Source organism: Trachurus japonicus, chromosome 21 (genome assembly GCF_045865225.1).
Source record: "Trachurus japonicus isolate A0001 chromosome 21, Traja_1.0".
Classification (NCBI taxonomy): domain Eukaryota; kingdom Metazoa; phylum Chordata; class Actinopteri; order Carangiformes; family Carangidae; genus Trachurus; species Trachurus japonicus.
The window spans coordinates 12,222,701-12,240,333 of record NC_140927.1 but is presented as its reverse complement, the minus strand read 5'-3'; the positions used below and the strand labels follow the sequence as shown (position 1 = coordinate 12,240,333).

Here is a 17,633-nt window from a genome sequence, read left to right as displayed (position 1 = left end):
GTTGCCGGCCTGCTGGACGACCACATGGCCTCTCTTCTTTTTTGTCCTACAGACATACTGCAGTATAATGTGACAGACAGTCAATATTCTTTATAAATACCTCACAATTTTTTTTTTTTTTTGCCATTTCCAGTTCAGTTATTTTTGATTTACACAATTTATGGAAATTATAGATGAGGACCTGTATATTATGTATCTATGTTTGTCCCTGTCAAAGCCACTGAGTCATATGCAAATATACAACAGTAACAGTACACACAGAGGCACACACACACGCACGCACACATGTAAACACAGACACAAACCTTTTTAAAGGTGCAGCAGTAAAAATAAAGTCAAAGGTTGTGGTTTGTCTTGTAGGTTCAAAATGCTCAGAGGAAGTGCTGAGTAGTTGGTAAACATGGCCGCAACACCAACAAGTGGTTTTTAGGAAAGCAGTGGTGAGAGGTTATACACGTCGACGCAGACAAATCAACAACAAGGCAACACAAGTTGCCAGATCTGCTGCTGTGTATTTCTGTTATATTACAAACTTATGTTCAACCTAGAAGGTGACAAATTTTGTGTGTATATAGTGGCACAGAGGTGCAAGGCAACACTACACAGCTCCTATATAGTTTTCCTTTTGAGTTTATTCATTTAGCACAGTCACAAAATATATAGAAAAATAATAAAATAAACAAAAATTGTATTATTATTAATACCCATTTAAAAGCCGGAGTAACAATTGATGTGAATGTGATGGCATTCAGGGCATCCCTAATAAAAGGGATTGAGTATACACACGGCATGAATTATCTCTAACAAACAAATTTTTGAAATAGATTGTGTTCTACCAAGGTTAAATGTTCCTGCTGAGATCTGGCAGTGTTTGTGAAACTGTTATTTAAAAGGCAATGAGATTTTGAATGTGTGGTGACCTTTCCTTGAACACTTTAAAGGTCTTCCTACACAATACCTGCTCTCACACGTCATGTAAATCTCACTCACCTCGACAACAGAAAAAATCTTTACTCTTTTATTCCCTCTCCGCTGCTTTCAGTGTAAACATTACCCATTACTTCCAGCAAAGTTGTGTTAATCGGGTCCAGTGTGTGTTCTGATCTAATTAAATATGTGTGTATATATGTACCTTATTATATTTATATACTTTATATATATTATTTTCTTTACCTTTGAGTATTCATATACAAGAATGTATGAGTGTGACAATGTATGTATGGTATGGGGTATAAGGGCTTGACAGGGTGGAAGGGGTTCCAGACAGTTCATAATATTGTGCTTCCACTGTTAATATTGTACATAAATGAACAGATGTATTATGTTTAAAAAAAGAAAGGCAATGAGAGATGACAATGATATTTTGTCCTGATGCTTGATATTTATTTACCAGTGTTGCAAGGTTCAGATTACATGGCATTAAGTCCTCTGCAATTAAATCCAGTTAAAGATGACCTCTGGTTACGCTCTGTGTCACAAGTTCTTTTCACATGTGGCCTGTGACTGATTAGCATCATGTAAGGAGATTATTTCAAAAGAGTAGATTAGTTTAAAAGTCAGTCACCATAAGGAAGATGTCATGTCAGGAAGAAACCACAAATATACTCATCTAAGTATGGTTGTTGCATGTTGATCTGTAAAAAGTCCAGTTTTTTCTTTCAGTCACATGACGGGTATCTCTCTCTGAAATGAATCTCCTCATATGTTGGCTTCCAACCATGTTATCTTGTGGTTTAGGGTGGCAGTGACAGGTTGGTGTGGCTGGCACACTCTTACACTGGCTCGGAGTTTGGTTGTAGCAGAAGGGCAATTTTGGTGGAGCCTCAGCAGACAGGATGGCATAGTTGGCAGAGTGGATGGCGGCAGAGCTCTCGCTGATATCGAGGGCTCAGAATACACCAGACTGAGTTGTAGTGGACTAGACAGGTTGGCGTAGCTGGCACGCTGTCGCGGTTTGCCGCTGGTCAGGTGGAGGTGGCGGCCTTAGAACAAGGTGACTTTGCACCTCCACGGTCCAGCAGCAGGAAGAGGAGGAGGTGTGCTTGTGTACACGCTCGGTTACACTGTGTGCCTTTGTGCACAAGTGTGTCCCTGTGAATCTTCTTGTGTGCTCTGTGTATTTTTTATTTATTTTTTGCATTGTTGAAGGGTTCTCCTCATCACTGTATACACCGGGTGTGTATTCACTGAAGCAGGCACTCCTGCTTCCTGTGAGCCTCGGAGCCAACTTGTCCTCTTGCCAGGCATCGGTAACTTGGCACTCCCCCTCTTCCTTTTCCATGTGGTGATCACGTATGTCTATCCACAAGGAAGTCTGTCGACACATCTAGGCTTTTACAAATGGGATATGACACATGCAAAAAGAGCAAATCACTTTCCCGTCTAGGCTTGGAGACATGCATGTACTTTTTCTGTATTTTTAGTGGCCATATGTATATCCCTACATGTCACTGGGGGATATGCATAACTGTTACCGAAGGGCATGCATATGGCGCGGGTCACATAGGTCAGCGCATTAAAATATCCATCATGCAGCCCACATGACTTAGGGCCAACGTAACAGTGTCTTATATTAACCGTGCTTATATACGCTGCAGGGTGTTCAACCAACATGACAGTATGTTTCTACAATACTGTTAATATGATGCACTAGAAAGAAGCTGTTCTAAATAATGTACAACGCGGTTATACAAAAAGTGCCATATCCCTTGTGATACACACTTAACTCTCCAAAAATAGTTCTTTTATGGTTTGATTCCCCAGTGAAACTCGGTGTCATTTCAAGTGCCCTTCTTTCCATTTACACAGGGCTCCAACAGTCCACAGCAGAGCCAGAGCTCGGACCGCAGAATACGCTGGAAGAGGCGGCAACCCTCTCAGTCTCATCTCTCTTGAACTTTATCTGTTATTACTGCCGTAACTTCAGATAATAGTTTGACTGTGGAGAGGACGGCTATTCAATCAAACTCCGAGACAACGGTGACGTGGTTTGGAACGGGATGGATAAGTGCCTGGTCTAAAGTGGACAAGAGTGCTTTGCAGACAAATGTGTGGCTATACACACAGTACCTACTCCAGAGTGGACTGAGAATGCTGCCCATTATGGCTGGCCTTGGGAGGCAGCGATTCAGAAGTGAGGAGAGAGATATTAGACCCGTGGTTAGTTAGACAGATAACATGCTGTCATTAGAACAGCTGTCCAGATGGTCATTGATTAACCAATAAAACCAAATTCCCGGCAGTTGGCTGGCCCTGTTAGCTTTCTACAGAGCCAGGCTAGTTGTCTCTGACTGTTTCCAGTCCTTATTTAATGCTAAAATAGGTGATTTCATATTGAGCGAAATAGAGCAGATTTTTCAGTCAATCAGTCAGTATGTATAGATGTTTTTTGTTTTAGAGGAGAACTATGCAAGTCCGGGTGCTTTTCTGCTGTTTTGCTAACCCTCCATGTGCATTTGTTTTCAACAAAGCCGGTGAGAGAAAGCAATCCATGGAGCGCCGGATGACGTTATGTATCATAAGAGCATTACGATGTGTACTGTATATTTGTGTAGTCTCATCTGTCATAAACAAGAGATTATGGGTTACGGGGCGCGGTTGTGTCGCGCTGCCGCAGAGAGAGAGCTGGGCCACCGCGTCGGAGGCGCTAATCTTACAAGGTTGGTTTACAACCAAGAGGCGCTACGTTGAAGGCAGAGAGCCTCCACTCTCCCTGTGACAAGTTAGAAGTCATTTATTTAACCATCACAATTACTACGAAGCTGTTTAATTAAAGAAAAAAGGAAGGTATAAATCTTGTATAGTTCCCCTTTAAAGATGAATATATCAGTCTTGAACCTTGTGAAAATGTAACATTTATTCCATCTCTGTAAGATGTGCCTTGACTACCAGACCAAGTTTCAATTTTCAAAAATATTCAGTGACTGCTCTGCATTGTTTCATTATTGATAAATTACCTTGTCTCAGATGCTGATGTGCTTACATAACATGACTGCCTCTCTTGATAAATGAACGGAATGTGAGTAACACGACTAAATTGTTGACCAAGGATTATTCAGCATTCATCTGCCTACTTGTGTGAAGTGAAGTATATAATATAGTATATAGTAGCTACACAACAGCTTACAGTACATGTCAATGCAAATGGACCATTCAACACAACACAACCAATAATAACAGGACTGAACTGGATTTAAAGGAGCACAGTTCTTTGTCTGAACACACACACACATGCACACAACCCCCCTTTCTCTGTGCATATTTGTTTGTTGTGGTTTCCATGGAGATTCTCTGTCATCACTGTGTGTTAAGGCAGAGCAGCACTTGACCTGCCTTCCTCCCCAGGTGTCACAGGTCATGCTTGACTCAGTCATGGGTTGGACAGCCCATAAACCTGCCTGGTTTCCATGAGATACGTTTCCTGTGGACGCTCGGATAAATACGCACATTCATCTATAGTCTTCCATGTGATTTTGCATACAGCCTGTCCTTACATGGACCCAACACGCTCCCTCCCTCCCTTCCTCCCTTCCTCTCTCTCTCACTCACACACACACACACACAAAACATAAACATCCACATGTCCATATACAGCGTTCCTTTCGTGCTCCTTTTCTTCTCTGTACTTCTCTGTTCATCATGACAGCGTCCTTGTAGAGGGTGTTGAGAACGCCAAGGAGACAAATGAAAAATAATGTGATGGCTGTTAGTACAGAAAGAAGATGCAAAACACTCACTTACACTCCTAACTCTTCCTTTGTGTGTGTGTTTGAGTGTGTGATTGCTTGGCTTGTCTTTCGCCCATCAAGCTCTGGTGTCGTCTTTCTACCATCTGCCACTGCCACCCTACTGACTCGCACACAAGACATGCACACACATATACTGTATCCACATACAGTATCCAGCAAAACCCTCTTCTCTTCTCTTCTCTTCTCTTCTCTTCTCTTCTCTTCTCTTCTCTTCTCTTCTCTTCTCTTCTCTTCTCTTCTCTTCTCTTCTCTTCTCTTCTCTTCTCTTCTCTTCTCGTTTTGTTGGTGAGCATCTATTTGTGTTAAAGACACAAAGGAAGCAGCCTTCGCCTTGAATATGAAATTCAAGAAATGCATTTGGTGTGTGTACAATATGAATATTTAATTCAGCCCCTCCCTCAATCATGTATTAATCATGGAGCAGTCTGCTAAGGCTGAAAATAGCACCTAGCAACCCAGAAAAACAAAATTCATAGTAGTTGTGGGTATGTCATGTGCTGCTGCTCGTTCATGTGTGACATAGCACATGGTCTCATGGTCTCCTCTCACATTTTCCTTTCTTCCACACTCGCTTTTCTTTCCTCTGTCTTCACTGGTTCAGGGATTGTGGGAGATGGAGATTTCTGATGTTTGCGTGGAAGATATACACAACCACACTGAACTCCTTGAGGTTTTCAGATTGGAAAGTGTGCTGCTTTTGGAGGGAAAAATATAAAAAAAATCAAGTGTTTGAATTTCAGTATAAGTATATTTCCTACACTCTAAGGTGAACGGTGAACTCTGAATACATCCTGCTGTGTCTGGGCTGAAACCCACTGATGCAAGTTTGACATATTTCACCGAACGAGTCGCTGGATTACTGACCCCACCGTTCGTACAGTACCAGCTGCCCATCTTTAAGATTAAACTGATGTAGGCTGCGATTGCATAATTCAGCCCAGCTGGTTGCAGGTGGGAGCAGAAATAATGTAGCAATTGCACAGGCTCCTTCAATAACCAAGCTTGAATATGAATGTTTTTGTGTAGGGTCTTTCCATCACATCAGATTTGAAATCAGGGTTTACTGCAAGTTTAAAGCATGCAAGGACATTTTTTTTCTATAGCACCTTTCACAGATAAAAGTGCAGAGAAAAATCATTCTCTTCCACATTTGTTCGACTTGCAATAGACAGAAACTAAATCAATGCAGCACAACTTGAAAATATACTATTTTAGGACCTCAACCCCTGACGATTAATGTGGCTGTAACCCACTCAAATGTTTTTATTCGATATAGCCATTGCATAAATAAAGGCTTTTTATATTATTGAAGAAGAGTGCCTTGGATTTTCCTTTTTTGACCAATGCTCCCACCAAAGAGCACCTTTGTCATATGTTTTGAACCTTCTGAGCACTCTGGATTTTTTCCTTTTTTTCCCTGACAATTAATGTTGGAAAGTGCCCTGTGTTACGCTAGTCGTGGCTTATGTAGTCCTAAGTCCCCCAACAGAGAGGAGGGGTGGGCTACAGAGGCCTAATTAACTCACTTCTATCATCACCTATCCATATTCTCTTCACTTCTCATTCTTTAGCATCAACTGACTCTGAATCAAGTGACATCACTTGAGGCCATAAATGGTTTCATAAAGCTTGTTTCATGTAAGCAATTGTCTTTTAACAGACTTTGATACATCAGATCCGTGCTTCTTATTCTGTCTAGTAGGAGTCATAGGACTCGTCTTTCTGCATACTTTTGAAGTTTTTGCTGAATACTTCTCTTATGTTGAAACTGTAGATCATCGCTTCAGTTCAACTAATCATGTGTTTCACTTGCTACAGTTCAGCCTGAAGGCAGAAAAGACCTCAGTCATATAAAAACTGAATAGTTATTTACAGCTATTGTACAACATCATTTTTGCTGATGTCTATGGACTTGGGCCTGCCATAAACTACAGAGCAAAGGGATTTATTTCAGTTGAAAATTTTATTTTTAGTTTTTTTAAAATATATTTTTATTAGAATACAGGTGCTATTACAAGTTTGCTATTACCAGAAGCATCCGCTGATTGGAGCCATGTTTCCCAGAGTCATTCTGGAGACTTGAGATAAATAATAGTTGAGTTACATAAAAGCTGAAAGGGTTACAGTGTCATCTTAAAGATCAGTACACAGTTCAACAAACTGTCTATAAATGGAGATGATTTGTTCTGTATTTGTTCTGTGGCTATTCTCTTGTGTGTGCCCTGCTAAGATGATGCCAGGGGTTTGCTTTAATGACCCCAGTGTAGGCCTGCCCGCCTAATTCTTATAAATTCACACGCGGCTTCATTTAAAAAAAAATATTTTGTAATGTTTCAGCACTTTGTATGGTCTCTATCTATCTGTCTGTCTGTCTGATTTAACAAGATATCATGTTACTACACCTCACCGTCCCTTTCTTGTCACTTGTCATTTCTCTGACGTGTGGACAGATTTCAGTGTCTGAAGTGATGAGCACATTTAAACCAACGTCTCCTCTCTTACAGGTGGCTTGAGCAGCAAGGAGCAGCCTCTGGAACTTCTTAAACCAGCTGCCGTTTCCAACCATTTTGGTAGGACCTCTTTGTGTTTGTGTGTGTGTGTGTGTGTGTGTGAGTGTGAGTGAGATATGAACTGATGAACTGAAACTCAGCGGTTTTCAGTTTCATTGTTGTTATCATCTGCAATGCAAATGTTTTTTTTCCATCCGTAACAATGCACAAATACATGTAAGTGACATAAATGAAACCTGAATGGATCTGAATCGTTGGTATTTGAAGCAGTCGACCATCAGACTGAGCTTTATTAAGCTTGATGAAGTTTCATGATAAATATTAATGTAAATGTGTGTCTGAGACAGCCGTACACTGATTTCACCTATAGTCTAACCTGTATACCTATGGTGCAGTTCCCATCATTTGATTAAAATTATTGAAATATTTGTTTAGTTGATATTAAAAGTGGAAAACGGGTTGAAACCAGTTACACCAGCACTGACCGTGGTGCCTCCTCGCTGCATGGAGCTGAGTGATTGATGCAGTCATGTCTTTGGGGTTACTGATGTGTAATGCACCGTGGGTGACTGCAGAACGTCAGTGCTCAGTGGGGGATCTTGGTGGCCTTAGCTGGCTAATGTATGGCTCAGCCATGTGTTCCGTCAACGCGTGTTTATCAGGAAACTTATCATTTACTCCTGAGTATGTCATCATTTCCACAGCTGATGTTACATGTTTTTTTTTAGCTCATGGCGATGCATAATTCATCGAGCAGAAGTTGGCCTTACACGTGCCTGTGCACGTTGTTGTATGTAAAAAGTGCATGTGAATGGAGACATTTTGTTGGAGCTTCGCACTCCTATTGACAAGAATGTGTGATGATCTCAGCCCATCAGCCTGTCATCAACCCACGTGCGGTATGTTTGTCCCATGTGGCGGGAGGACGTGCTGATGCAGCAGTGATGTCATCGTTATGGTTGCCAGGACCTGGAGCTGTAACCTGTTAATAGCATGTTTCAGTGCCTGCAGCAGTGACACATATAATAGTATAAACACACAGACAGATGCAGACACACATAACACATACAGACATATGCAGGGCATGTAATAGGCTTGGATGTATGTGGTCTCTATTTACATGTACATTTTTTTAAATCAGTATTGTTGGCATTTTTATAGATCCCATTTGGGTTTAAATTTTCAAGATCAGATTTTCAGAAATTAAGAAAAGAAGCATGACATAGTTCAACATTTTTGGCAAATTGACCGATTGCCATAATCCCTATAGTCATAGCAGTGGGTGCGTTACCTTTAATTGTCGGTGCAAGCTATTTTTAGAACGGCGGAGCAGAGCCGCAACCCGCTCAGAGCTATGCTACGGAGGCTAATGGGATTCCTTGGTTTCCCTCATCAAACTCATCAAATACACAATCTAACAACTCCAAAACGCTCTGGTGGACAAGTTGTGACCTGCACATTCACCACGCTATGAGATAATAACGGAACGTTATGAGACAGAGTTGTTTTTGAGGTAAATTCATGCAAAACCACTGATGCACATTCCCATGGGGGGCAGTTTTTCAGCAAGCAGTCTCTGCATTTGCTTTGAAAACCACTCTGTCTCACAATTTGCCAAAATGATGAACTACACAGTATCCCTTTAACTAATGACCATTAATACGCAGTCTATAGACTGTGTTCATCAACTCTGCAGCCCTGTTCAAAAGCCTTTTCAAAACTGCAGTGCAAAGGTAGCAGAGTTCTTTTTCTTTTCATGCATTTATAATGAAATATAATATTGCATGTATGCCTACACAATTGTACCTGAAATACTTGGCACACAGACTGTCAACACTTAGGCCATCAGTGTCAACACTTGTTGACAGAATATATGAAGAAGTCAACACACATTACCTGACTCCTTTTATTACCCTGCTCACGTCCTTGGTTGAATGCGAGTTAGACACCTGGCTTTGGTACAAGCCTTTTTTAATAGGCACAGAAATGTACTTAATGATATTGACATTTACAAATGAGAGGGAGCAAGAGAGAGACACAGGAAGTGCGCACACGTAGGTGCGTGAGTGTACTGAGAGAAGAAGTAAAACAGAAACAGAGCTGACTTAACTGTGGTTCTGTTCAAGTGCTGCCACGATTCTCCGCTCGGTGTGACAGTCATAGGTGAAGCTCATTTGCATGGGACTGGAGGAGATTGAATTCAATGTACGTAGATCCTTGTCATAAGCGTGTTGCCTATGACGACAATCACACGTTCACAAAACACATTTGAGAGAGAATGAAAAAAACAACAACCCTGAATGCACCTGCCCACATAAACTCCTGATTTTGGGTCAGGAGTTTTGATTAATGCCATGAGTTAGACCATTTCTTTTCTTTTGTTTTTGGTTTGACTGTTTTCTTTGAAAAGTGACATGCAGAAATACATCACATCACATGTAAAGTGAGGAGTGTAATATCCAAATCTCAAAAGCTGCTCTGTGTTTGAAATGAAGCATTGTGTTGCTATAGAGATTCTGTGACCTGTCAGTCATATTGTAAGGCAACAGGCCTCATCAAAAATCACAAAGTGAAATGCAACTACCATTCCCATAATTGAGCCTCATCACAGTATCTGTCAAAATTAATAATTCTATTTTTAAAAAATATATATTTTTATTGTATTATTATTACATTTACAATTTATATACTATGTGTAATTGCAGAAAATGAAAACTGATTGCAACGCCACAGGTTCTCTTTCCATATTTGGCAGGAAGGTTTTTGAGTTTCTTCTGTGGATTCAGACTGTCTCAGTGTCCTCTGTGTCTGTCTCGGTGTCCTCTGTCTCCTCATGTAATCCCAGACTGACTCCATGATGTTGAGAGCAGAGCTCTGTGGAGGCTCAACCATCTGTTGCAGAAAGTTTCTTCTGCTTCTTCATGAAGTCTTTTCTTTATGTGAGAGGGGGGGAAGAATGTAAACATCACAAGTGCCTGGAAGCTTTTCACATGACTTCTCTCTCTCTCTCTCTCTCTCTCTCTCTCTCTCTCTCTCTCTCTCTCTCTCTCTCTCTCCAGAGTTTGCTGACTCTCTACAGACTGTTGTTTAAATGTCAGAAACATTAAAACACATTTTTATATTTCAACCCCAATGCACACAGAGGACAGACCTATGCATCTCACACTTTTCAAGTATTGAGTGAAAACGTTGAGAACCTGCAGACACACTTCAATATAGGTGTAACAGGTGTTAACAGGTGATAAAACACAGTGAGTCCTCCTCCTATGGGACTGAATTGCTGAACCTCGGAAAATTCAGAGTTTGGTTCGCTCCTAATAATAACTAAATGTTTAAATAGCTGCCAGAAAAAAAGCACAACAGTGTTTCATTGGAACAAGTGCACTAAGATAATCTATTAACATGTTAATTGTGCTAGAATGAATTAACTTGGTGCCAAGAGCAACAATAACGCTTCCTGTGCGTGTATGTGGCCTATGCTGTGAAGTCTGTTTCAACACAGCCTACTGTACAATGAGATGACAGCAGCTGCCGTCAGCGGCGGTGACCTCCAGTCGGTGTGTTTATGTATGTAATTATTTATTTATTTTCCATCTTTTAAAGTTCGGCATCAAAAGTAAGAGCGAGCGTCAGTCGGAGCGAGTGACTAAAGAAGCGGAAATTTTCGAATTGAGGGAGAGAGGTGGAGGAGGATGATTAGGAAGACTCAGCCATGCAGACAGACTTGGGCGCATACTAATCAGGATGACTAAACTGTGCACAGGAGGAGGTACTGTAAGAGGAGCAGAAGTCAGCACCTTTCAGAGTCACTTCCACACTTCCATGTGAATGTGGGTTGAGCATCTGTTTGTATCTGTGAGCGCTCGTGTGACATTAGAAGCCTAGAGGAACATGTATAATTCTGTGTGTGTGTGTGTGTGGAGACAAATTTTGGAGTCCTGGTTTTGGGGTAAGGCAATTTTTCGTGATGGTTAAGGTCAGGGCTGTCTGTTCTCACAACTATAAGGGGAGCATTTGTGTGTGTGTGTGTGTGTGTGTGTGTGTGTGTGAGTGTGTGAGTGTGTGTGTTTTGCACAGCCTGTCTGTACATCCATCCCGCCGTAGATGCTAAACTGAGCTCTCTCTCTCCCCAAGCCAAAACAGCTTTCTCCCACTCTGCACAAATTAGCAGCAGCCCACGCTCCACTCACACATAACTGTCAGAGCACAGACGCTGAAGGGAGTGAGGGGGAGGGAGGGGAAGGTGAGAGAAGTGATGAAGGAGGAGGAGGAGGAGGAGGAGGAGGAGAAAGAGGAAGGAGAAGAAGAAGAAGGAGAGTATGGGAAAATAGAAAGAGTAAAAGCAGAAGGAGCAGCAGTGACAGATAATGTAGACCAGAAGCGGTTCTGTACTGTAGCTTCACAGAAGGGCTTTGTTACGGCTCTTTTAATCAGAGCCTGGTGTGCACTGTTGCAATCAGTGACAAAAAAAAAAAAAAGTGACAGTTGTCTTCTTTTAGTTTTTTAGTCGTAATTCTTTGTGCACATGTCCACTCTCTGTCTGCGCCGCGCTGATAGTAAAGCTTAGCAGGCTGAGAGGCAAACATGTGCAGAGAGGATGAGGAGCAGTTCACGCAGGAAGTGTCAGACCTGTTGGCCAGCTCCTCTACACCCCCCCCCTTCCCCCCTTCCACCCCTCCTATACACACACATCCCCCTTATGAACAGCTTATCTTTATTTAGACTTGTCAATTATCTTTGAGCACTTAAGAACCTGAGAGTGGGAGAAGTGGGTAGAATAAACGCAATGAATGGAGGTGGATGGGTGGGTGGGGAGAGACACAGGAGGAGAGCAGCAATTTGAGGAGAAGAGGGGCCGGGGTAAGTAGAAGAAGAGGGGGATGAGGAAAAGCACATTATGCAAATATCAGCCGGCTCATTACCATTTCAAAACTCTGGAAAGGAAATCATACAAAGTGGAGAGAGAAACATATTTTTGGCCACTTTCTTTTCTCGCTCCCTGCATCTGCATTTCTCTATTTTTTTTTCTCTCTGTCTCTCTCACATTCACACACATCGCATTCACAACTCCTCTCTTGCTTTCTCGCTCGGCTCCGGCTCATTTCTCAGTACATGTGATTTCTAAATCTGTGCTCACTTGGCTACTGATTTCACATGTTCATTGTGCATCTACAGATTGACTGTACGCTCAGCGGCGACTTGATGAGCTGTGCCTTCCTAGTGCTGGAGGAGAACGGAGCGAAGGCTGGGTTAACACCCCGGACTTGCTGCCAGTCTAGTGCAGGGTCGGACATACACAATCTCACACACTCACACTCATGTCAAGAGAACCACCCCCACAAACTCCACCCAGAAAAGCCAGAGGCTCCAGGAATTGAACCCAGAACCTTCTTGTTTAAAAGGGAGTGCTATCCGTTGCTTCACCTCTTTTTTCACTTTGCTCACAGGGCGTGTTATTCCAAAGAAACACCGCAGACGTTGCAGCTCACTTAAATGATTACAGATCGGAAAATCTCTCCGGTTCATCCATCAGTCACTGCACTGTCAAAGTCACGTACATTAAATTCATCTCCTGGTCTAGATGGTACAAAAACATGGTGTCCTAATATTTTAAAATCATAGAAGCTTTTCTAACTCTACTCCACTCTGCAGTTTATGTATTTTCAGTTTCTTCCTCGCAGAGGAAGCAGCGTCTGTTTGTCACTTACTGATATCACAATCGCGAGATCCTAATCTTGTGATTCCTCAGAACGTGAAGTCGACAATTTATTGGCGCCGTCTGACGTGTTGAGTTTTAGTCACCTTTATCTCCTCCCTGTTTTGAATCAACTTTTTTTTTTTTTTTTGTGCACTATGCGGCGCACAGCGTTTGTAGATAAGATGCAACACGGGGAGAAAAGAGCAGAAAGTGGCTGAAAGGGCGACGGGGATTGGCGCTAAAAAGCCAGAGATGGAGAGGTGTGTTCCAGATGACACCCCAGTCTGTAGGTCACCATGACTGTGCGAAGACACTTGTCTGCCAGCCAGACCTCCCCCTCCCCCTCCCTCTACTCTCTGGAACATGGAGTTTTGTGTCCCTCCCTGTGTATGTCTGGATGCTTGACCTCAATCCTGACATTGTCAATGTGTGTGTTTGTGCTCACATGTAACAAGAACATGCCCTACATGAAGATTTTTAGGAGTTTCATTCACTTTGCGCACCGGCCGTATTTACACCTGCTCGTCATCGCTTTCTTTTTTTTGGGACTGTGTGTGCTGTTTCCCAGCCACTCCCACTCGCAGCGTGCACGATGAGTCGGTGTATTTAAATTATTTTTCAATCGTAAAGTCAGGCGAAGTAGAAGTTGAGACTTGCCGGCTGTTATTGCACATCAGTGATCCAAGCTGAAGTGTTTTTTAACACAGTTGATGTGTCAGTATTTACCATTGAAGCGTTAAATCGTGTGAAATAATAATCAAATCTTCTGTTAGATTAAATCCCGATTCAGGCGTCAAAAGGCTGTGTTGAATTTTTAGCTCCACACCTGCCTGGAGTCGCCTCTTTACCTAAAGGACGACTTGTTTTGTATACACACAGCTCACCGGGGAGCCCACACATCTCTCACAGGCTCTGGTGCCAGCTCCCCAGATGGGCCCCGAAAGCCCCCTACCACCCACACGTACTCCCTGACCTGGCATGGATCCCTCCGCCTGGTGCCAGCCTGGTGTAGGCTTGAGTCGGTGGGCAGCTGCCTCTTTTCTGCTCAGCCACGATTGCTCTCTCTCTCTCTCACACACACACACACACACACACACACACACACACACACACACACACACACTAACAACCATGTCAAAGTCATTGCCCAGGGGATGTTTCCAAATGTTCCTCTTGAACTCCTGATGAACTGAAATATAATCTCCTGCCTTTTTCTTCATTTCGTCTCCTTGAATCTTTTTATTCCTTTTCCGCTCAACAGCTTCAGAATCGCTTACCCACATTTGGCGCAAAGGAGGAAGCCGACACTTATATTAGCGACTTTAACAAACGACACACATGTGACGCAAAAATGTTTAAGGTGACATGCCGAAGTTCACCTAAAGCTCTCGGAGAGCAAAGGTGAAATTACATTTGATCCATGAGAGTAGCATTGGAGTTATAAAGAGAATACAAGGCAGTGTACCAGTACCTAATTATATCCACACAGACATAGCCCGAGGTTGTGGCCTTCATGTCAACCCCAGTTAAAGAGAGACACTCACACGCACACTCACATTCAGGTCTAAGAAAGTATGGCAGAGTGCTCAGAGCCAGACTTGTTTTTGTCTTCCAGCAGAGCAGGCAATGCCTTAACCCACTTTATCTGCATCAGTGCCATTATCCTGACAGCCATAGCAGGTGGACTGTGTGTGTCGGTGTGTGTGTGTGTGTGTGTGTCTGTGTGAGTGACTGAGGCAGAGTTTGTGTTGGTGCAGAGGGAAAAAGATTTTACCATGTTACCCTGTCATGAATATTGCATACGACCTGGTGTGTTTTCGCCGTGTTTGTCTGGCTGAGCTTTGGAGAACGTCTGGAGGTTGTGTTGGTGTGTGAATAGATAAAAACTCCTGGAAAGTATTTTTCCTAACATTTCTTTGCTCTAATACAATTCAGTTCTGCCGAGAGCAGGAAAAAAAGAACAAAAGCAGACCCCAAAATCTTAGTCTTAGTATATCTTACTTTTAAAACAGCATATCCCCGGTGTTGAACACAGTGTTTACTGCTGTAGTGTATACTGTAGCTACTTGCTCAGGACACAAACAATACATGATTAGAATCATCACTTTTTCATCTGCCAGAAAAAGAGTTGAAATAGATATGACTTGGGATTTTACAAGAAAAGAACCTTCAGCACCAAGTTGATGCTATAATAGGATGATACTTGTTTTTTCTACTCTACTGTAGCTGCAGAAGATGAAGGTAGATAGACAGACCCAGATGTTATCAGTGTGGTTCTTCCAGGACTGAAGAGAGCAGTTTAGCAGTGTCCTATTAGCCTGACGTCAAACCTGACGAGAAGAAGGAAGCAGTAAGCAATAACAACAAGAGGTGGAATGACAGCAGCAGGTATGGGTTGAACAACAGGTCCACTATGACGGGAAAAACAAACAAACACGTAAACACTAACAGGAAACACGAAGACTGGTGCATGGATGTGTTTTTCATTTATTGCAGATTATGAAGGACGAGCTATGGACGACAAAAAGCCAGTTTTAGTTTAGGATAACATAAGTATTGGGTGCTCACAACATTAGCCAGATACAGTCTTCACAATTCAGTTAGTCAGAATATAACTTTTAATGAATATTCTGTTACTGTGTCCATGTTGCACCCTCTGTTTGTCTGTTTTATGTGTTAAATTCAGAGAATCTTGGATTTTCACTGGTTTTGAGCAGATCAACAAAACTCTGCTATGGTGACATCCCATGGTCTACATTAACTCAAAGGCGCCGTCATTGGTTCAGCAGCATAAAATTGTCCAAAATCTCTACATGGACGTACTACTTACGACATATACACTGACAAATACCACTGAAAGTATTTTGTTGTTATACATGCTGGGACGACTCAGTCATACAGCCTGAACATTTAGACCAAGGCTCTCCTCTCATTTCTGTTTCTGTCAAGTTTCTGTCAAGTCCGGCCATACAGTTTCAGTTTAGTTTGTATTTATGCTCAGATAACCAAATATATTTCAGTTGCCATTTCACTGCCTCTGAAACTGATTTGTTGCTGTCAAACTGCATGACATAAATGCTTTTAAAAGCCCCCAACAGCATCATATGGATCTAGAGGAGTCCTCTGGAAACTATATATTATGGATGACCACTTCAGGGTTCAGACCTTTTCTGTACATTCGCAAGAGCTTTTCTAGCTTCCACCGTGACCAAAGGTTAGCCTTCCTCCGTCCAGGAAGAGGAGTTCATTACAGCCAAGCCTCACGGCCTAATGGCTAAAGCGTGGCCGTCGGTGATAGATTGCATTTTGACCACAAACTTGTTTAAGAGGACAAAATAGATCATGTTTGTTGTGGGCCATTATGTTGAGCAGTGTTCTCTGTGTGGGGAAGAGGACCGGGGAAGGTTTGAGAACAGACTTTGTTGTTCTCATCCATTACTGATAAAAACAATTGAACATCAGCCTCCATCAGTTGAGGTTTCACCAACACCAACCAGGACTTTGTGGATCCTTCACATAATCTTCATCAGATTTCTACCACAGTGAGGAGTGAAGCCTCTTCCTCACAGTGTGAATCCTTGATCCCCCACTAATCTTTCTTACTGATGCACTCCTCCTCCATTTGTAACCATCTTTACTACCTCTATGTCTGTTTACATTATTGACAAGGCCCGTATCGGGCAGATTGCAATAATCTCTACTCCGTCCATAAAGAGGTTGTGGGTCCACCTTTAGTTCACAAGGGCATTCCTGTGACCCATTTGATTCTAAGTGCACAATGTGGTGAGCTGACATCTCTCATAAGTTCAATTTAGCATCGCCAGCAACTAATGGCTCTCTGTCTGCTGCAAGCTCGGTGCAGACTGGGAATGCATTACCATTGAGACGGAAGGAGAGCACGTAAAATATGAATGAACAGAGCTCCCCGCTGCAGCCCAGAGCTCAAAGCGTCTCTTTTTCTTACCGTGTCTGGGTTTTAAGGAGGTGTTTTGAAGCCTTGAGATTTCCTCGTAACTGAAAGCTACTCCAAACCTACTGTAAGCTGATGCTTGTTATGGGTCTTTTATTTTGTAGGGCTTGTTATCTCATTGGCCTCGAGCAAACTTGATTTTAAGGATTGTTTGAACTCTTGCATGCGTGCGAGAGAAAGAGAGAGAGAGACTATGTCACAGGGTTATAGCTCCATCATTACACGCTTTGAACGCTTTTTTTTAAATTAAATAAACACAACACACAATACACTATGAATGCGCCCTGACACACTCAAACAAGCACCGGCAAACACAGGCACACGTTACAGTCATTTTTTCAAACACTTCCTCTTTTGAGATGTGTCCGTGACATCTCTGGTCAAATGATTGTACTTTTGCTTCTGGCTGTGAGAGATGAGTAACCAGGTTTTCATATGTGTAAATGTTAATTATAGCTTCGTATACAACAGCAGTAAAAAGATAGATCTTATTATAACCGTATACTATATTGTAATAACATACTTTTTTATGAGTTCTTCTAGTTTATTCATTTACCCACCTGTTTAACCTACCGGTACACCCATTTTTTTTATTACATATTTAAAGCAGTTAAAATTACTCATCACCTGTGCAGTGGTTGAAACAACACAGCTAACAGGTACAAGGATTTTCTTTTCTCAATAAGACACAAGAGACTTCGGTTCAG

General features: G+C 42.2%; 2 protein-coding genes across 2 annotated transcripts in view; one reads left to right on the top strand and one right to left on the bottom strand.

Annotated features, from left to right (window-relative positions):
- The window catches only part of asb1 (ankyrin repeat and SOCS box containing 1), a 230,980-nt gene that overhangs the window by 82,380 nt on the left and 130,967 nt on the right, over positions 1-17,633 (bottom strand). The window lies entirely within an intron of this gene.
- The window catches only part of hdac4 (histone deacetylase 4), a 133,311-nt gene that overhangs the window by 48,700 nt on the left and 66,978 nt on the right, over positions 1-17,633 (top strand). The window contains exon 3 of the mRNA XM_085764291.1: positions 7,253-7,318. Coding sequence (XP_085620417.1) covers positions 7,253-7,318 — 66 coding nt within the window. The remainder of the gene's footprint in view (positions 1-7,252; positions 7,319-17,633) is intronic.